Below are 18245 nucleotides of genomic sequence, written 5' to 3'. Positions count from 1 at the left end.
TGCTGTAGTCCTCTGCCGGGAATTGTGGCATAGCTCACCATCAGTTCTGGATCTACTGTAGGCGCATTGGGTCTAGTCGCATGTGGCATGTTTCGTTACCGAAAATTCATCTCCAAACAATAATCTGCCTCTCTTGGTTCTACCCATGCTAGGGGGTCATGCCCCAATGAAATCTCGGAAGTCTCCAAGCAGGCCAACGAACTGCAGCAAGACAAAATACTCCAAGTCTCCCTTTTAGAAGTTCTGAAGACCTCTTTTATATGATTCCGAAGTTCTTTGTTTTAGGGTCGGAGACCTCTGAATCTTCAGTAAATAACTGACGTCACTGTTGTCTTGACCTTCAGTTTTGGCAGCAAAATCTCCACATCTGAATGATCTTCAATACCTTTGTTCACTATCAAGTCACCAACATAATCTTGTCTAATCCTCTTAATTTGAGGCAGAAATACTTTTAACATTCTGTTACCCTTACAACTTGACATCAGAACTTAATATTAAATCAACTTAATGTACAATTTTAACCCTCACAATATTTTATAACTTATGAACAATTCTGTCATTCTTTTAGTTGATTACTTTTACAAGTTTACAATCAGTATTTGTCCGTTAAAATACAGTAATGTACAATTTTGTTCTTTCCATATGATTTATGACCTCTGTAAAATCGATGTCGGAAAATTTTTTTTTCTTTATAAAATTTCACCGCATCAAATTTTACAAGGATCTCCTAACATTGAGAAAACAGACTAGTCCATGTAGAATGATCTGGAAAGGTGTTTATTTTTAGGACATAATTAAGAGATAAATGTTTTTGTTAAAGTGATAGAGGGGGATTCATTTGATTCAACATAAAGGCTTTGAATGGGTGATGTGCAAAAAAAACACCAGAAGTTAATTGGATACACTGATGATAGATTGGTTCCAACCATTGGAGCATGCTTTCTCTTGCAGAACCATAAATCTGAAACCCATAATCAAGCTTTGAATATACAAGTGCAAAATAAATGTGGAGCAAGAAACAACGATCAACACCCATTCCTGTAGAGGACAGAGTATGGAGGATAATTCAATTCTTTTTTGCACTTATCTCAAAGATGACGAATGTGTGTCAATAAAGTTAGCTTTCTGTCAAAGATAAGTTCCAAAAACTTGGTGTCTAGAACTCTGAGGAATAATAGCTTGTCCTATTCTTAAATCAGGATTGAGGTTAAGAGTGTGTTTCCAGCAGAAGTGTACAAAGACAGTTTTTTCTGCAGATAACCTGATCCCATGATAACGAGCCCATGAAGAAACACGATCGATTACATGTTGAAGTTGTCTTTCAATGACCCCCGTGTTACAGGAGTGACAGTAAATTGTGAAGTCATTGACATAAAGGCAGTTGCCTACTGTGGGAGGAAGCTGTTCAGTAATTGAGTTTACTTTAATAGCAAAGATGATCACACTTATGACAGAGCCTTGAGGAACTCTCCCCCACACCTCTTCCTGATGATATGACCGAGATGATGTGTTTTCTACTCAGACATGGAAGATAAGGCTAGATAAAGTTCTTAATAAAAAATAGGAAGGTGACCCTCAGACCAAGATTAACACTGAAACTATGTTTTTTGTTTCAGGAAAGCATATCTTATACATGTTTCTAAATAGACCAAATGGTCCAAGATTGATCAGTGTCTACGAAAGCCACATTGTGTGTTGGAAAGAAGTTTGCTGCTTTCTAAGTACCAGAGAAACCATGCATTTATGATTTTTTCCAAGGCCCTACAAAGACGGCTAGTCAGAGCAGCATAACAATAATTGTTGGCTTGGGCAGGATCTTCACCTGGATTTGAGATAGCAATTACAATCGACTTTTGCCAAGAGTCTGGAAACTCTTCCTCTGTAAATATTCTGTTATATAGTAAAAGAAAGAGATCCAAAGAAGATGATGAGAGGTGTATTAACATCTCATAATGAAAGTGATAAGGGCCAACTGCACTAGGCTGAGAGAGGAAAGTGTTCTTTTTAGTTCCACCTTATAAATGGCCAATTATATGGCTCAATCCTTATTATAAAAGCTGTTGAGGATTTGTAGATTTGCATGGCTTTCAGGAGGTTGAGAACTTGCCCTTATCAGGTTTATATTTCTCTTTAGATTTTGCGAAGTACAGACGACCAGTGTCCATTTCTTCATCTGGAAAAAACATTCAATGCATCATTGGATGTGTCAGGATCACTGGGTAAGTTCAAGTCGATTGCAGTGGATACTGCATGATCCATTTTTTCTGTGGAAGGGTCTGGTAGTTTGTGTTTAAGTGATAACCTTGCCATAATTTTTTTCACAAGTGGATTCGAATAGAACCATTCTTCCATTCCACTCTTCGAACGGAACCATTTTTGGGGTAGGACTGTACATTATGCGATTGATGCACTCACCAGAGAAACAGTCACTATCATAAAGTTCAGGTATGGTAAAATTATAAAATAGTGGAATAAACATACGAGTTTGAGTTGCGTTGCTGTTGACATTTTCTTAATTGTTACCCTCTCAGCATAAGCATATCTCAGAGTAGGAGTAGTAGTGGCTAACTTTCTTTTTGCATCCTGATATATCTTTTGTTCTGTTCTTATTTTATGTATTTCTTTCTACCTTTCCACTCCTGAAATGCACAGGAGATGTCCGATGATTTCCCTACAGTGTAGGGAGATCATCTGCCTACACATTTAGCTTTCTTTTGCAGAGCAACACTGGTTTTCATGCTCTTTACTACCACATTGGGCACAGGTGGCAGCCAACAGGCAGCTTGGGCATATCTGTACTTCTGGCATTTAAAGCGTCTTAGTGGATTAGGAATGTACTGTCAAACAGGACAATTGAGATACTTTTAACAGATGGTGGAGGCTTAGGAGTATCAAATGCAAGGATGATGTTTCTGGTCAGAATCGGGTCATCATCCTTACAGATCATGATGCACCTCATACTGGTCACACTCTGATCTCAGCTCTGAACATATCTCCTCACCAGGGACATCTAGGAGATCTCACTCTGAGATCTCCTAGATGTTTTCACTGGGATCCAACCCTAGAGGCACTGGATCCCAATGATGATGCGAAGAAAAGCAAAGAAAAGAGGAAGAATGAAAGGGGCAAGAACCATCACTGGAGGACCCCTCCACCATAAACCAGAACATCACATGAAGGGGAATGCCAGAGGCATCAGAAACAAACTTGTGCTTGTATCCTGAATTTATCTGACAATATCAACAATGACCACCAATAAATATTTTTTGCATACAAGAAATAAGAAAAGTGAATTTCTGCACATATTGGAAGAAGATCACTGTAGTAAGTAGTCATATCTTGAACAGAAATTCAGCATGTACTTATCATCTATCATCTTTGCTCTTTTTCCCAAAGCATTTCTATATTTTTGTATTTCATATTGTACCTTTATGTTCTGGTTTCCAACAAAAACTAATTGTTCCTTTTTTTTCTTTATGACAGGTGCCTTTCTAATGACTCAAAATTCTACTTCTTCCCTATAAGAACCTTCAACGAGATCAAAGGCAGCATCTAAGTTTCATTATTTAATTTCCTATTCTGAAATCTGTTTACATCAACTGTACATGAAATTGGTTGACAACTCAATCTTTGAGTTGAGTATGGCATATTACACCTTCCATTCCCAATTGCCATTACTGAATAAAACATCCTACACTTATTTAGTTATATCATACCTGTTTGTCTTCATCTCAGTAACCAAATATGTCAGCACAATTCTTCTCATAGTACCTATTTTCCAATAGTCATGCTGGTTACAAATTTTTGATTTCATCGAGTTTGAGATGGTTCTAGTTGCTGACTTTCACCGTTTTGTCCTGGTTCTCCAATAAAAAGATTGACATGTTAAAAGATTACATTTGGGTTAGTTTAAACCAATACAGAAGATTATAATTTGGTGAACTAATTCACAAATTATCAGCTTATCTTCATTCAATCATTTTCTACTATGATGCTGAATGAATGTGGATAGGCTAGGACCTACAGGTGCTCTTGTTAAATCTGGAATGAAAGGTTCAATTTGTTATTGAACATTTCATTCAGGATTTTATTAGGATCTAAAAACTCTATAAAAAGGAAATGCTTATACATAGGTGTAAGTGAAAACTTATTAATATTTTATTAACGGAATTTTGTAAGTGATAATTTGTAAACTGTCTTAGAAATAATATACCAGATTCTAAAAGGTCTTAGTGAAAGTTACTTTAGAAGGAGAAAATTTAAACCAAGTCCACTTTAGCCTAATCGGCTTTTCAACATAACCCCGGGGCATCGCAATGCAAAGTCCGAGACACGTGTACGACACCCACGTGATGGGGTGCATTTCGGGGAAGAAGTGTAGGGGAGTGTGCAAAAAAAAAAAGTTAGGTGTCGTGAGCAACCAGTGACGTAGTTGGGAGAACGAACTAGGGGATATATAAGGATTTGCCAGCGAATATAGCCCTCTCATAGTCCTCTGTTCAGTGTGGTGTCTCTCTCCCTCAAAGGTGGGTTCCAATGGAAGCAGTTCGTGGCGACGACTAAAAGGAAGGTCAACAATGGCTACAAAGTCAGGTAGCGATCCGCTTCAAGCGTAGCAACGGCACAGCCATGCAGCCAGCGGAGACCGCAACCTTATGCCGAGTCGTATGTGCCTATCTGTTGAAACGGTGTCGTTAAAGTTATAGGAATAGCTGCGATTCGTGATCGTAATCACAGGTGCTAAGAAGTCGGAGGAAATTATAGATAGCAGACCTAGGAACCTAACCGAAAGGAATCAGCAAAGATTGAGGTTATGTCCACGTGGTCAGTAAAGTAGAAACTTTTATTGTCTTTTGTACTGAGAGCAGGACTAGAGCGAGTGAAAGTGCTAACCGTGTATGTGATAGGACCTTTTTATGATCTGGACTATAGTGTTTTACTTTGTAGCTAGATGTTGTATTTCCAGAAGTTCATTGTTATTAAGTTATGCCCATAATAGAATTTTGGTATATTGTAGTCTAATCTGGGAAGTTGAAGGAATGTTCATTTATATAACTGTGATAAGTTAACGAGAATTAGATTAATTGATCTGTTGGAAATGTGTTAAGTGACTACTTAGTTATAATTAGATAGATTGTCTGAGAAATTTTGAGATATCCTTTTAAGAACAAGTTATTATATGTCTGAAGCTAAATTTTGATCTATGTGTACAATACCTTGGTGTAAAATAAATGTTATGTTTTCTAAACCTAAGAAACTTGCCTGATTTCTCACGCCAATGTACCACTTGCTAAAATTAGAACCTGTGTAAAATACAAGTGCGGTGGGGGGGGAGAGAAAATTTGGTTACGACTGCTGATTGAGGAATAAACTAATAGAGTATAAATAAATAATAGATTCTAAGGTTGTGTGACTATCTGTGTGTTAACTCTCTGAATATCTAGGAATATCCTTCCTGTATAGGAATCAAGATGGCGCAGCTGTATTAAGAAATAAATTTTTCTTGATTCCGAAAAGGAGCAAACTCCAGATCTACAACAATAGAAGGATTTGGCTCTCACCTGGAGCATTCTCTTTGTCTGCAAGAATAGTACACGTGATCCATTAGAAAGAATGGTGTCTGATAGAAATCGGCTCTAATTAAGGCTAAGCATTGTATATTAGCGGGCTGGAACAGGAACAGCAAAACAATTGGTAGAAAGAAGAAAGAATTATAGATAAGATTTATAAAGGACAATAAGGCACAATGAATATCGAAACATACAAAATATTTAACACTCTCCAATTCAAGGTGAGATTAGGTTAGCCGGTAGGATTTAATTCACGCAATTAATTAATCAAACTGTGAATTAAGGTGAGCAGGTTTTGGCTTGAGATCAGGCGGTTTTTCTTTGTAACAGATTTAGAATTAGCAGTACTCGTGTGTGAAACTAAGATAGTAAATTTGTAAACTTATATACAAGCATGAATCAACCTTCAAGCTGAGGGATGGAGGACTGCGAGCTTTTCAGGACCATCAACCCCAACAGGTTATTCCGCAGTTTTCTGGAGAGGAGAATGACGATGTTTTGAGCTTTTTTAGCTACGTCGAGGAAGGCAGGGAGGTGGACGGACTTCCAACTTTTGAACTTGTTGCGTAGTAAGTTGGTGGGGAAGGCTAAGAATTTCCTCTATTCTTCCCCCATACTTAAGGAAACACTAGACTATGCAAAATTCAAGGAAGTCCTCATCTCTCAGTTTTCTAGGTTAAGAAGCCTTGGTCCAAACTTATGGAAATTACAGAGAATGGTGCAAAAAGACTGAGAGAACGTGACTAACTTTTATCACAGGTTATTGAGCCTCACTCACACCCTGCAAGTATCTAACGAGGATAAGCCTCATCTGGAATGGGTGATCTTTCACCAATTGAGGCTGGGAATGAAGCAAGAGCTCAGAGAAACAGCCTACAAAAAGAAAGTAACTAACTTAAAGGAGTGCCTAAATGCAGTGAGAGATAAAGAGCAAATGTTGGCGAGCTTGGTCCTGCATCTGATACTGGTTATGTAAACCTAATTAATAAGGAAGGGAATTCTAATAATAACTCCAAGCCAGAGAAAGAATCTTACGAGAAAAGTGAGAGGCATAAGAATTTAGATAGATGTGAGGGAGATAGAACTGGTTCCGTCAACACGAATCAAATAACAAGTGGAGTGTTGGATGTAAAAGAGGTTCAATCGATAGTTCAGAGAGAGGTCGAACACTTACAACAACCAGTCATGGATCACCTTGATGCTGTTTTAACCCAGGTGGAGGCAGTATCCACAAAAACCTCTGAACTCCCTGCCACCCAAGTTGATCAGACTGCTGAGATAGTAAGGTTAGAGGTTGAAAAACTGCAACAACCCGTTTGACCGATTGGATACAGTAATGAAGAAACTGGCTGAAGTGACTAATCAGAATGCATCAAACTCTCCTATGAGACTGGAAAGAGAAGGAGAAGAAAGAAGAGAGAGCCTCCTAAATGCTTCAGTTGTGGCAAGCCTGGGCATTTTGCTCGCAATTGCTTCAATAGCAAGCGAAGATCCAGCAGAGGTTATGATGGAAGATCAAATTCCCACATGTATGCAAACAGAGCTTGGAAAGAGGGTCAGAGGAACCACTACCAGTCCCCAGAGTTGACAGTAAAGGGAATTATCTGTGGTAAGCACTGTAAAGCACTTCTAGATACAGGTTCCCAGGCCTCTATTATTACAGCAGATTATTTTGAGAGGATAAGGCCCCATGTGAGGCATAACATCTTTTATTTTAGAAGGCCTGTATGGTTATCCAGAGTGTCGATGTCTACCGTCCATGTGTCAAAATCAGTATTCTTGAAGGTATATCTACCAGAGTTTAATATGTGTGTTAGGCATGAGTTGTTGGTCCTACCTAGAACATCTCGCCCACACGTTAATGTAATTTTTGGAAATGACTTTCTAGAAAAATACAAGTTCATGTGACTACTCACGAAATGAGATATTTCTTATAGGAAGAAAACGATAAAATACAAGTGGGGGGGGGGGGGGGAAGAAAATTTGGTTACGACTGCTGATTGAGGAATAAACTAATAGGGTATAAATAAATAATAGATTCTAAGGTCGTGTGACTATCTGCGTGTTAACTCTCTAATAGGAATATCCTTCCTGTATAGGAATCAAGATGGCACAGCTGTATTAAGAAATAAATTTTTCTTGATTCCAAAAAGGAGTGAACTCCAGATCTACAACAATAGAAGGATTTGGCTCTCGGCTGGAGCATTCTCTTTGTCTGCAAGAATAGTACACATATTCCATTAGAAAGAACAGTGTCTGATAGAAATCGGCTCTAATTAAGACTAAGCATTGTATATTAGCGGCTGGAACAGGAACAGCAAAACAATTGGTAGAAAGAAGAAAGAACTATAGATAAAATTTATAAAGGACAATAAGGCACAATGAATATCGAAACATACAAAATATTTAACACTCTCCAATTCAAGGTGAGATTAGAAACTTTTTTTCAAAAGTCTTAATTGTTTTTCTGCATTCCTTACAAGAGTGAAAGTTTCCTACCAGTTATCAAGGTTCGATCCCTGCAATCCCAGATGAATTAGGATTAAAAACAGCTAGCTGGATAGTGACAACAGAATTTCATTTTTAATCAAAACTCTCATGTCTGGTCATTTATTTGCTAAGCAGAGGTCTTCCACTGTAAATAAAATGCTTACAAGTGAAAGTCGTTTAATTTTGATTCTATCCTCAACAAATTCTCCTGCATGCAATGCACACAAGCATGTACGCAGGCACATACACACACCTTCCTTCCCTATGTAAAAATATAAAGGATTTTTGTAGATTTATCTACAAATTTTTATTTTGTTTTATTTTATTCTTTTCAAAATATCTATATTTCACTATTTTACTTTTCACTTATTTATTTTTATTTTATTTAACTTACTTAAGTTGTAACGCCAAGTGTATAATCTCGTTATGTAATCTTGTTGCTTCTTTAGTTGCTTGAAATAGACTATTGTCTTTTAATTCCTTCTGTCTATCAATTTAATTCCCTTCCCTCTCAAGATCATCACTAAGCTATTTTGCACGTGCATATTATAGAACTTAGGAATTGCCTCTGGCAGGAGCCAATTCCTTTATCTAAATGGCTGGCTTTTTCTCACCTTGATCTCTGAAATTTTTATTGTTTATTTACGACTACACCATCAAAAATCGCATAGAGGAATTGTATATTGTTGTGTCGTACATCCTGGCTCTGAATCTGCCATCATGTTAGAACGTAGTTCTATTTTAAATTATCTGTTTTTTTATTATCTTAATTAATTGTTGGTTGATTACTAATCCAAATATAGAGAAATTTATATTATCCTGCGCCACCCTATATTCAGATAAGTCTATATAATATAGTGGAATCAATCATCAACTAACTTTAGCAATCTCACTTTTCTACAGGCCGAGTTTAAAATTAATATTTAAGGCTTCCGCAAGGTCCAATAAACTTTATGAGTGGTACAATGAAGAAAAATCAGGCAACAACAAATCGAATCCAATAAAATAAACATTTAATACTGGGTCATAGAACATGTACATTTAAGTAAAACTTTAAAAACAAGAAAATGCAAATCAGCTTAGTCCAAATACTCATAACAAACATAAAACATTAGGCATCGCACATTCAGCTGTTAATGCTATATTCATCCAAATAACTGAAGATGGTCCACACAGTTCAATGTTACAGAATCTCACGTAATTATTCTTAAAGTAGAATTCTCTAATTCTCTCTTAGTCAACTAACACTTAATTTAATTATGAGGCAGTTATCACTTCAAGGGGGAAACACTTTAAAGCTCCATACTTCGGCTATTTTTAGTAGAATGCCATAGTTAATGTTAAGATATATTAGGCAGAGCTAACTCTTATATCTTCACGCTGAAATATAAAAAAAATGGACTGCTCTTACCGGGTTACATCCTTTGCACATTGGATTCAATATAAGCACACTTAAAACTGAAGTTAACTATCACTTTGAAGTAACACTATTCAAAAGGAATCTTCACTATATAACTGAAATATTAAACATAGAGCTTCACAAGTCTTGACGTACTCATTTCAGGTAATCTACTTATTCCTTATTTTCTTCTAAGCATTAATTTCAGCTTTGCACTATTCTTTCTCAAAACAATTGGAATTCGACGTAATTTTAGAATTCCGTAGGAATATTCTAAATTGCCTATTAATTTCCAGTCGTCCCTTCTTAATATATTTATGGCATTTCCAAATTCCCTTTTACTGCCACCCGTTACTTCACTCCGTGCTGTCCTGAATGCTTCTCCCTTGTTTACTTTCGTTTTCCAATAAAATACCTTCATTCTTCCCGCCAAAATCCAGTTCTATCCAGTCCAGCTCATATCAACTCCTTCTCCCTTCGAATACCGTAGCTCACGCTCCACCACACGCTATCTAAAATTAACTACGTTTCCTTGACAGTGACCAATCAAATCTCATTAGCAGAATTTCTTAAATTTACTTTCACTTTCATTTACAATAAATAAAATGCACATAATACAGTCCACTTAGAATACATTTACAAATTATATAATGAATTTATACAGAATAAATAATTTAAAAAAATTACAATTATTATTTCAATAAAAAAAATAACAGTAAGTATTTAAATTAGAATTTACTTAGGAGTAAAATTAGTTCAGGATATGCAATTTATGTTAAATCATGAATGAAGTATTAATAATCATAAAATTCTTCATTCACAATTTAACAAAACTTATCTTTCCTCCGAAAAATTTTTCTTCAAAGAAAAATTTTTCACAGAAGACTCATCAGTCGAGGAATTAGACTTATTACCTCCCTCTCGAGGTCTTAAATAATATCTAGTTTGAATAAAATCTAATTTATTACTACTGTTAGTATTTTTGTATTTCTCTACATTTTTACTCAGATTCATTCTGCTTTCATTACTAGAAATAGCCTGTCCCTTATTTTCATAGTGTGAGGATGTCTCATTGGAGCAGAATCCTTCATCTAGCATTTTGTCTTGATTGTCTCATGATTAGGTTTTTTTTATTCTAATGGTATTTCTTCTGCTATCTGTCATTCCCTGATAATTCTTTTTCTTTTCCCATACACTCTCCAAAGAATCTTCTAAGTAGAATAGCCTGTCAGACTTGTCTTTTCCTTCCCTTCTTCTTTTTGCTTTATTAGACCTTGGTAAACTAATTGCTTTAGCAAAGTTGATTCCAATTATCAGTTGATCTGTTTTGCCAACTTCTAATTCAGGTGTAGATATTGACTCTTGAAATGTTAAGTCTGTGGTAGGTTTACCTTGAGATTGATTAGGTTTATCAGAATTTGAGTCATTGAATTCTTCAATTGACTCATTAGTGGTTGATTGTTGGCTTCACTTGTAGGCTGTATCAGATCCGTCTTACCATGTCTTTCTGTTTGTTTCTTCCATCCAATATTTGTAGGTGTATTATTTCTCCAGATTTTTCTTCTTCTGTTCATTATGGATATCTCGCCCTAAGAAAAGTCACATGAGAAACAATAGTTTTTCATAAAGTTAGTTCCCAAAATGATGTGAGAACTCGAGTTGGGTGTTGATGGAATAATTAGTAGATCCTGCCAAATGAATAAACCAAAATTTGGTAGAAAAATCCTTACACGAGCTTTCTTATACGCCATAAAAGTAGAGTTAGAGAGAGTAGTAATTCTCACTGGTCTTCTCAATTTAATAATATTTTTCCATATTCTGTGCTTGATGTGCATGAGGTAGTCCCTACTGATAGTTGAAGCATTGCAACCTGTATCTAGTAAAATATTACATTGATACCCTTGGATATTTCCTCTTATTTTCATCATCGATTCATTCATCATAAAAGAGTTATCAAGATTACTATGTATTTTGTGAGGAATCTGTCCAAAATTCAAATCCCATCAATTGTTTGAGTATGTTCCTTTAGCATCGGAACAATTCCTAGCAATATGCCCATTCCTGTGGCATCGAAAGCATCTTGGAGGATCCTTATAGTTGGAAAAATACTCTTTCTTTGCTTGAGGTTGAGAGGTAATGGGCATCTGTAGATTGAGTCTTTCTAATCCACTTTGTCCAGATCTGCTAATATTGGTTGATTCTGTTTTTTTACTTCTTGTTCCACCATTTTGTTGACTCCATCTGTTGCAGGGTTGTGGCTTTCATGAAAAGTTGTAGTAATAACTACCAGCTGCTTCATTACTTCATCAAGGCAATCCATTACTGGTTGTTAGTAATCCTTTTACTTCATGATGAATTAAGGTTTTTATTTCTTGCATTAAACTGTTCTTATTTGATAGTTCTTCACTCTCAGCTATATGATTAACAGTTAAGGAATTTTCTTCATTATTCTTCTTTACTTTTTCACTCTTATTTTCCTTTCCAGTTTCAGATTGGTTTAAGGAATAATCAGTCTTATTTATAACATTCACATGACCTACATTGGATAAGGGATAAAAGTCTCCTATCATTTGTTCTTTTTCCTTCACAGCTTTAAAACACTGTTCTAATGTGGTAATTCTCTTATTGTAGGCTGTTTCCCTTAATTCTTGTCTAACACCTTAGCAGAATTGCTGGAACACAGCCCAATCTAAGTGAGGTTTATCTTCATTAGTCACATTCAAATTGTTGGAAAGAGTCAACATGCGATTATAAAACTCTGTAACACTTTCTTTATCCTTTTGTGTGATCCTCTGTAGTTTCCACAAGTTGGGTCCAATACTTCTCAATCTAGAGAACTGTGAAATTAAGATATCTTTAAACTTCTGATATTCTAATGTTTCTTTAAGCACTGGAGATGAATATAAAAATGTCCTTGCCTTACCAGTCAACTTACTTCGTAGTAATATTAATAATTGAAAATCAGTCCAGTTTGCTAATTCTCTAAGCTTTTCAACGAAGGAAAAAAAAGATAGTACATCATCCGATTCTTCTCCCGAAAATTGAGGAAAAACCTGTTGGGGGTTTACAGTATGGAAAAATTTACTATCTTCCATTCCCGTACTGGATGCAACAGCCATATTAATTTATTAACTTCAAACTTAAATCCTATAATATCAATTCTAAAATAACCTTTTTCTTTGCCTGATTCTACTTGATAACTTGCTCACTGTGATTCACTTCATTTTTATTATCAAGATTTTAAGGATTACTTCTACTATCACACACAAAAAAAAAAAAAGTCAATTGCTTAATTTATACCAGTGAATTCACATCCTGTTGGCTGCGCCATTTTGTTGTATCATACATCCTGGCTCTGAATCTGCCATCATGTTAGAACGTAGTTCTTATTTAAATTATCTGTTTTTTTATTATCTTATTTAATTATTGGTTGATTACTAATCCAAATATAGAGAAATTTATATTATCCTGTGCCACCCTATATTCAGATTAGCCTATATAATATAGTGGAATCAATCATCAACTAACTTTAGCAACCACACTTTTCTACAGGCCGAGTTTAAAATTAATATTTAAGGCTTCCGCAAAGTCCGATAAACTTTATGAGCGGTGCAATGAAGAAAAATCAGGCAACAACAAATCGAATCCAATAAAATAAACATTTAATACTGGGTCATAGAACATGTACATTTAAGTAAAACTTTAAAAACAAGAAAATGCAAATCAGCTTAGTCCAAATACTCATAACAAACATAAAACATTACGCATTGCACATTCAGCTGTCAATACTATATTCATCCAAATAACTGAAGATTATTTGGATGAATATAGTCCCCACAGTTCAATGTTACAGAATCTCACAATAATTATTCTTAAAGTAGAATTCTCTAATTCTCTCTTAGTCAACTAACACTTAATTTAATTATGAGGCAGTTATCACTTCAAGGGGGAAACACTTTAAAGCTCCATACTTCGGCTATTTTTAGTAGAACGCCACAGTTAATGTTAAGATATATTAGGCAGAGCTAACTCTTATATCTTCACGCTGAAATATAAAAAAAATGGACTGCTCTTACCGGGTTACATCCTTTGCACATTGGATTCACTATAGGCACACTTAAAACTGAAGTTAACTATCACTTTGAAGTAACACTATTCAAAAGGAATCTTCACTATATAACTGAAATATTAAACATAGAGCTTCACAAGTCTTGACGTACTCATTTCAGGTAATCTACTTATTCCTTATTTTCTTCTAAGCATTAATTTCAGCTTTGCACTATTCTTTCTCAAAACAATTGGAATTCGACGTAATTTTAGAATTCCATAGAAATATTCCTAATTGCCTATTAATTTCCAGTCATCCCTTCTTAATATATTTATGGCATTTTCAAATTCCCTTTTACTGCCACCTGTTACTTCACTCCGTGCTGTCCTGAATGCTTCTCCCTTGTTTACTTTCGTTTTCCAATAAAATACCTTCATCCTTCTCGCCAAAATCCGGTTCTATCAAGTCCAGTTCATATCAACTCCTTCTCCCTTCGAATACCGTAGCTCACGCTCCACCACGCGCTATCTAAAATTAACTACGTTTCCTTGACAGTGACCAATCAAATCTCATTAGCAGAATTTCTTAAATTTACTTTCACTTTCATTTACAATAAATAAAATGCACATATTACAGTCCACTTAGGATACATTTACAAATTATATAATGAATTTATACAGAATAAATAATTTAAAAAAATTACAATTATTATTTCAATAAAAAAAATAACAGTAAGTATTTAAATTAGAATTTACTTAGGAGTAAAATTAGCTCAGGATATGCAATTTATGTTAAATCATGAATGAAGTATTAATAATCATAAAATTCTTCATTCACAATTTAACACTATCTTTCCAATACATGCAAGAAAAGAGCCCAGCACAACATGGAAATATCTCTAATATTTATCTCTAAGTCAAGCAATGCTAAAATCCACTATTCGTCAGTCGTGGCTACTATTACTCTTAAGGTCACACAGGTTCTGTCTTTTTATGAGAAGTGCATCGGTCAGGCAGAATCAGGCAAGCTATTTGACAAACGAAACAATTTATTCATGCTAAATCAAAGTATATAAAAAAAGGTTTACACTACACACACACAATAAATTAATTCAACTCAAATTCGCCAATCACAATTGGCATGGAACAAACATAAAATTCACTTGTCTGGTTCTCCACTAGATTACTTAAGCGAGAAATCTTAAGTTCAATGACTAATGCAATTAATTTCGCTCACAGATAATTCAGACGGGAGCAGACTTGCACATATTTTACATTAATTTAACTCAGACTATATATCATATTAGGCTTAACATAACTTTCACATACTATTCCCTCTTCATTATATAACATTATCTAATTCCTTATAACTCTGCATACTACTTCACAATTATTTTCAACAAATCGGCTTTCCGTCCTTACTACTGTTCTTTACGCTAACAAACAAAAAAAATTCAGCAATCTTTGTCATTAATTTCACATCTCAGAAAGTCCTATACAAAAGTCTTACTTGTTACTTTGTCATCCAGTTCATTATACAAGATCCTAGAGATCGTTGACACCTTCTTCTACTTTCAGGTAAAATTCACACATGGGCACTTTTACGACATCGATGATACTTCACAAGCAGAGCTCATCAAGGAATTTAGCGATGGGACTCTGGAGTAGATCACCACTGCTGTTACGAGCCTCCCATCATTGTTGGGCTTCGGCTGGCGAGATGTGGATTGCCGTCCTTTGAACAGCAGCATACACTGGAAACTCCTCGTAGCAGGAAGGAAAACCGGAACTGGAAAGCCTAGCCTCTGAAAGGCTCGCACTGAAAAAAGCCTAGCTTCGAAAATCCTCACACCAAAAAGCTTTTTTTTCTTCCATTCCTCCCCCTTTTATTCTGCTCTCCCAACCTTTGAACTCTTACAGATTTTCTTGAAGGGGTCTTCTCATCCACCCGGCGATCGCTGAGTCAAGTCGGGAAACCCCGTACTTCGCTGGCCTTCGCCTCAGGTCTTAACATGCTAATCCCATCTGAGTTAATTCTTTGTCTGTACAATTTCTTATTACAATTTATTCTAACATTTTTTTTTTTCAGGTTTATTACAGAAAAATTGAGTTAAGTATTAATCAAATTACAAATATATAAAATTGATTTCATTTTCCAAGTAAAATCAGCATAGAAGAAATTTTATTCTAAATTCCTTCTATACAAGATTTTACACCTCCTAGTTTCAGATGTATATAGCCATCCATGTACTTGCAATCTGCCTTATTAGACACTGGAAGATATGACAATGTCCACACAGCATAGTCCACTATGGTTAGTCAGACCAGACAATAGAAGACCATACCAAGCTGTTGATAGACTGCTGAGAATCAAACAGGAAGGAACTACTATGCTTTACTGCAGTAAATGCAAACAACATTTTTAGGAATCAGCATTGTGAATATCTGAAACAGTAGCACTCAAAATTGGAAACTTTGTCAACGTATAACAAAGATAAGGAAAATTCTTAAGCCTCCCACCAACAACTAAGGGTGCCTATCTGCACCAATAGAGGACAGCCCTCTTTCAAGTGATCTTTCTGATGACATCCACAAAAACAAGTAGAAAATGGTCACTTAAACAGAATGGGCAATGAAAGATTAGCAAAACAAGTGTTCTCTGCCAGGTTGGCAGGAAAACGACCTAGAGGAAGACCAAGATGTAGATGGATTGATACGGTACAAAGTGCCTTAGACGATAGAAATATAAGATCTGATAATGGTGGAGTCTTGACAAGTAACAGACTGATTTCGAGGAAAATTGTAGATAGGGAGTTAGTAATGATGTAAATTTTTCATGTAGTACTATTATATCCTGTACACCCCTTGAGGGTACATCGCAGGAATTTGATGATGATGACTTATACTTGTTTTTATGTTGCTTGTGTACACATTACAATTCTTATATTTTATCCTTGATGATGACTGTGACAGTGACAAAACAAATGAGTCAAACCATTATTTAATTTAGTCCAGCACTGTCTTCATTCCTTTAAACCAAAATAATAATAATAATAATAATAATAAAAGAGATCAACAAGAGACAAAAAGTAGGCAACTGTTAACTTTTATCAATGCTATGTTAATTTTGTTGGCTGTCCACCAAGACTGATCCACATAAATCTAAAATTGGAAGACTAGGTAATGAAGAAACCTAAGTGTTACTATAATGGGACAAAACACGAAGGCCAAATCAGGAATCTTGTTTCATTATCAGTTTAGTAAAGAGCTAACTATTGGCTTGAATGTAGCCACTGCTACTAACCCATATGTAGTTGTCAAACACTGGAAACTTTTGTTTCAATTTTAATACTAGTTTTGATTCTCTAGTTTGGAAAAATGATTTTTAAAGATTAATATCTGCCTTCAGAAAAGAAAATGATATATAAATATTTGCCATTTACTGAATGCGAATTTGTTATGGTGCACAAACCAAATTTAAAAATCTTACTTACATAGAAACCAAAACTGAAGATCCTAATGTTTTTGAAGAGTGACATTTGCCAGCGGCAATATTTATAGTATCAATCATCACTGCATTTATGACCTGTGAAACATGTAAGGGAAAGAAAGCAAAAAAAAGAAGCCTAAATTACTAATTGTTTACATATAAATGATAAATATGTCATATACAAAACCTATTAACTTAAAAGTAAATTTTACTGGTATAACATAAAGTTAAATTTACTTATATAGTGTAGTTTCCTACAAAGTCACTTTGACAACTGATGTGTGTATTTATCAATATGCATAATACAATGTTCCCTTGATATTCATGGAGGATGCATTCCAAGACTTACTGTGAATAGCTGAAGCCCACAAATAATTGATGCTCTCTCCCTGGTTACTCTCCTCTCATAAAACATTTTTTTTAAAGTACATGTATACATCCAACTATCATTGTTCGGTGTTCAATAAAAGTTCAGGTTTCGAGAATGGTAAAGCATAGTGGATTTGATGATATCACCTGCCGAATTTGCTCAAAATAAATGTCACTCTATCTTTACTTTCTTGAAATCCTGGCATCTGTTTTTCCTCCCAGGTAACATAGGACCTGTCAGGCATTCTTTCCCAGTAAAGCCCAGACTCATCTGCATTAAAGAATTCTCCCAGCAGTATTCCTTCTTCTCAATTATCTTGCAAAATTCTTAAGGGAAAACTACTGCTGCTGCTTCTTGGAAGCAGAAGTTGCATCACTAATTTCCTTTAAATTTCTTTAAAAAAAATCTTTTAAATCCTTCAAAACCAACCTTTACTGGCAGTGAAGGTTTTTGTAGAACTGATCTTTGTCCACCTTGTTCGTTGTGATAATGGTTATAAAGAGGGTTTTGCTGTTTCTCTTAAAATTGTCAAATCAAATCAAGTTAGAAAGCAGAGAATGATATGGTGGATGTCAGTTTGGTAAAGCAGCATCCACAAAGGAATCTGTAGAAAATACCCGAAACAAACAGCTTGAGAAATAGTAGTTGAAGTAAGCCAGTGAGAGTGAAGAAACCCGAAATTTCTGGGAAATTTCGGGTTTCTTCAGAGTTTCAGTATAATGATCACATGACAAATTTCAATAAAAATAAAAAGTAAATAAATAAAACATTAGTTCTCCAATTCCCAATTAATTTTGCACTTTTTGTACACTTCTTTTGATGAGTTTTAGGTATAAGTTAAATGACAAGAAACCTTTACTGTATCAAAGCTAACAGGAA

General features: G+C 35.2%; 1 protein-coding gene across 2 annotated transcripts in view; it reads right to left on the bottom strand.

Moving 5' to 3' along the window:
* The window catches only part of scat (VPS54 subunit of GARP complex scat), a 393993-nt gene that overhangs the window by 184998 nt on the left and 190750 nt on the right, over nt 1–18245 (bottom strand). For both annotated transcript variants that reach the window (XR_016548906.1, XM_090398663.1), the window contains exon 13: nt 17001–17092. Coding sequence is in view for 1 of the 2 variants with exons in the window: in XM_090398663.1 (XP_090254789.1) it covers nt 17001–17092 (92 nt within the window). In the remaining variant the exon portion in view is untranslated. The remainder of the gene's footprint in view (nt 1–17000; nt 17093–18245) is intronic.

This window comes from Typopeltis vanoorti, chromosome 10, assembly GCF_054136105.1.
Source record: "Typopeltis vanoorti isolate ZY-2024b chromosome 10, IOZ_Tvanoo_1.0, whole genome shotgun sequence".
NCBI lineage: Eukaryota > Metazoa > Arthropoda > Arachnida > Uropygi > Thelyphonidae > Typopeltis > Typopeltis vanoorti.
The sequence above is the reverse complement of the archived record's forward strand: the minus strand, read 5'-3'. Positions and strand labels throughout refer to the sequence as shown.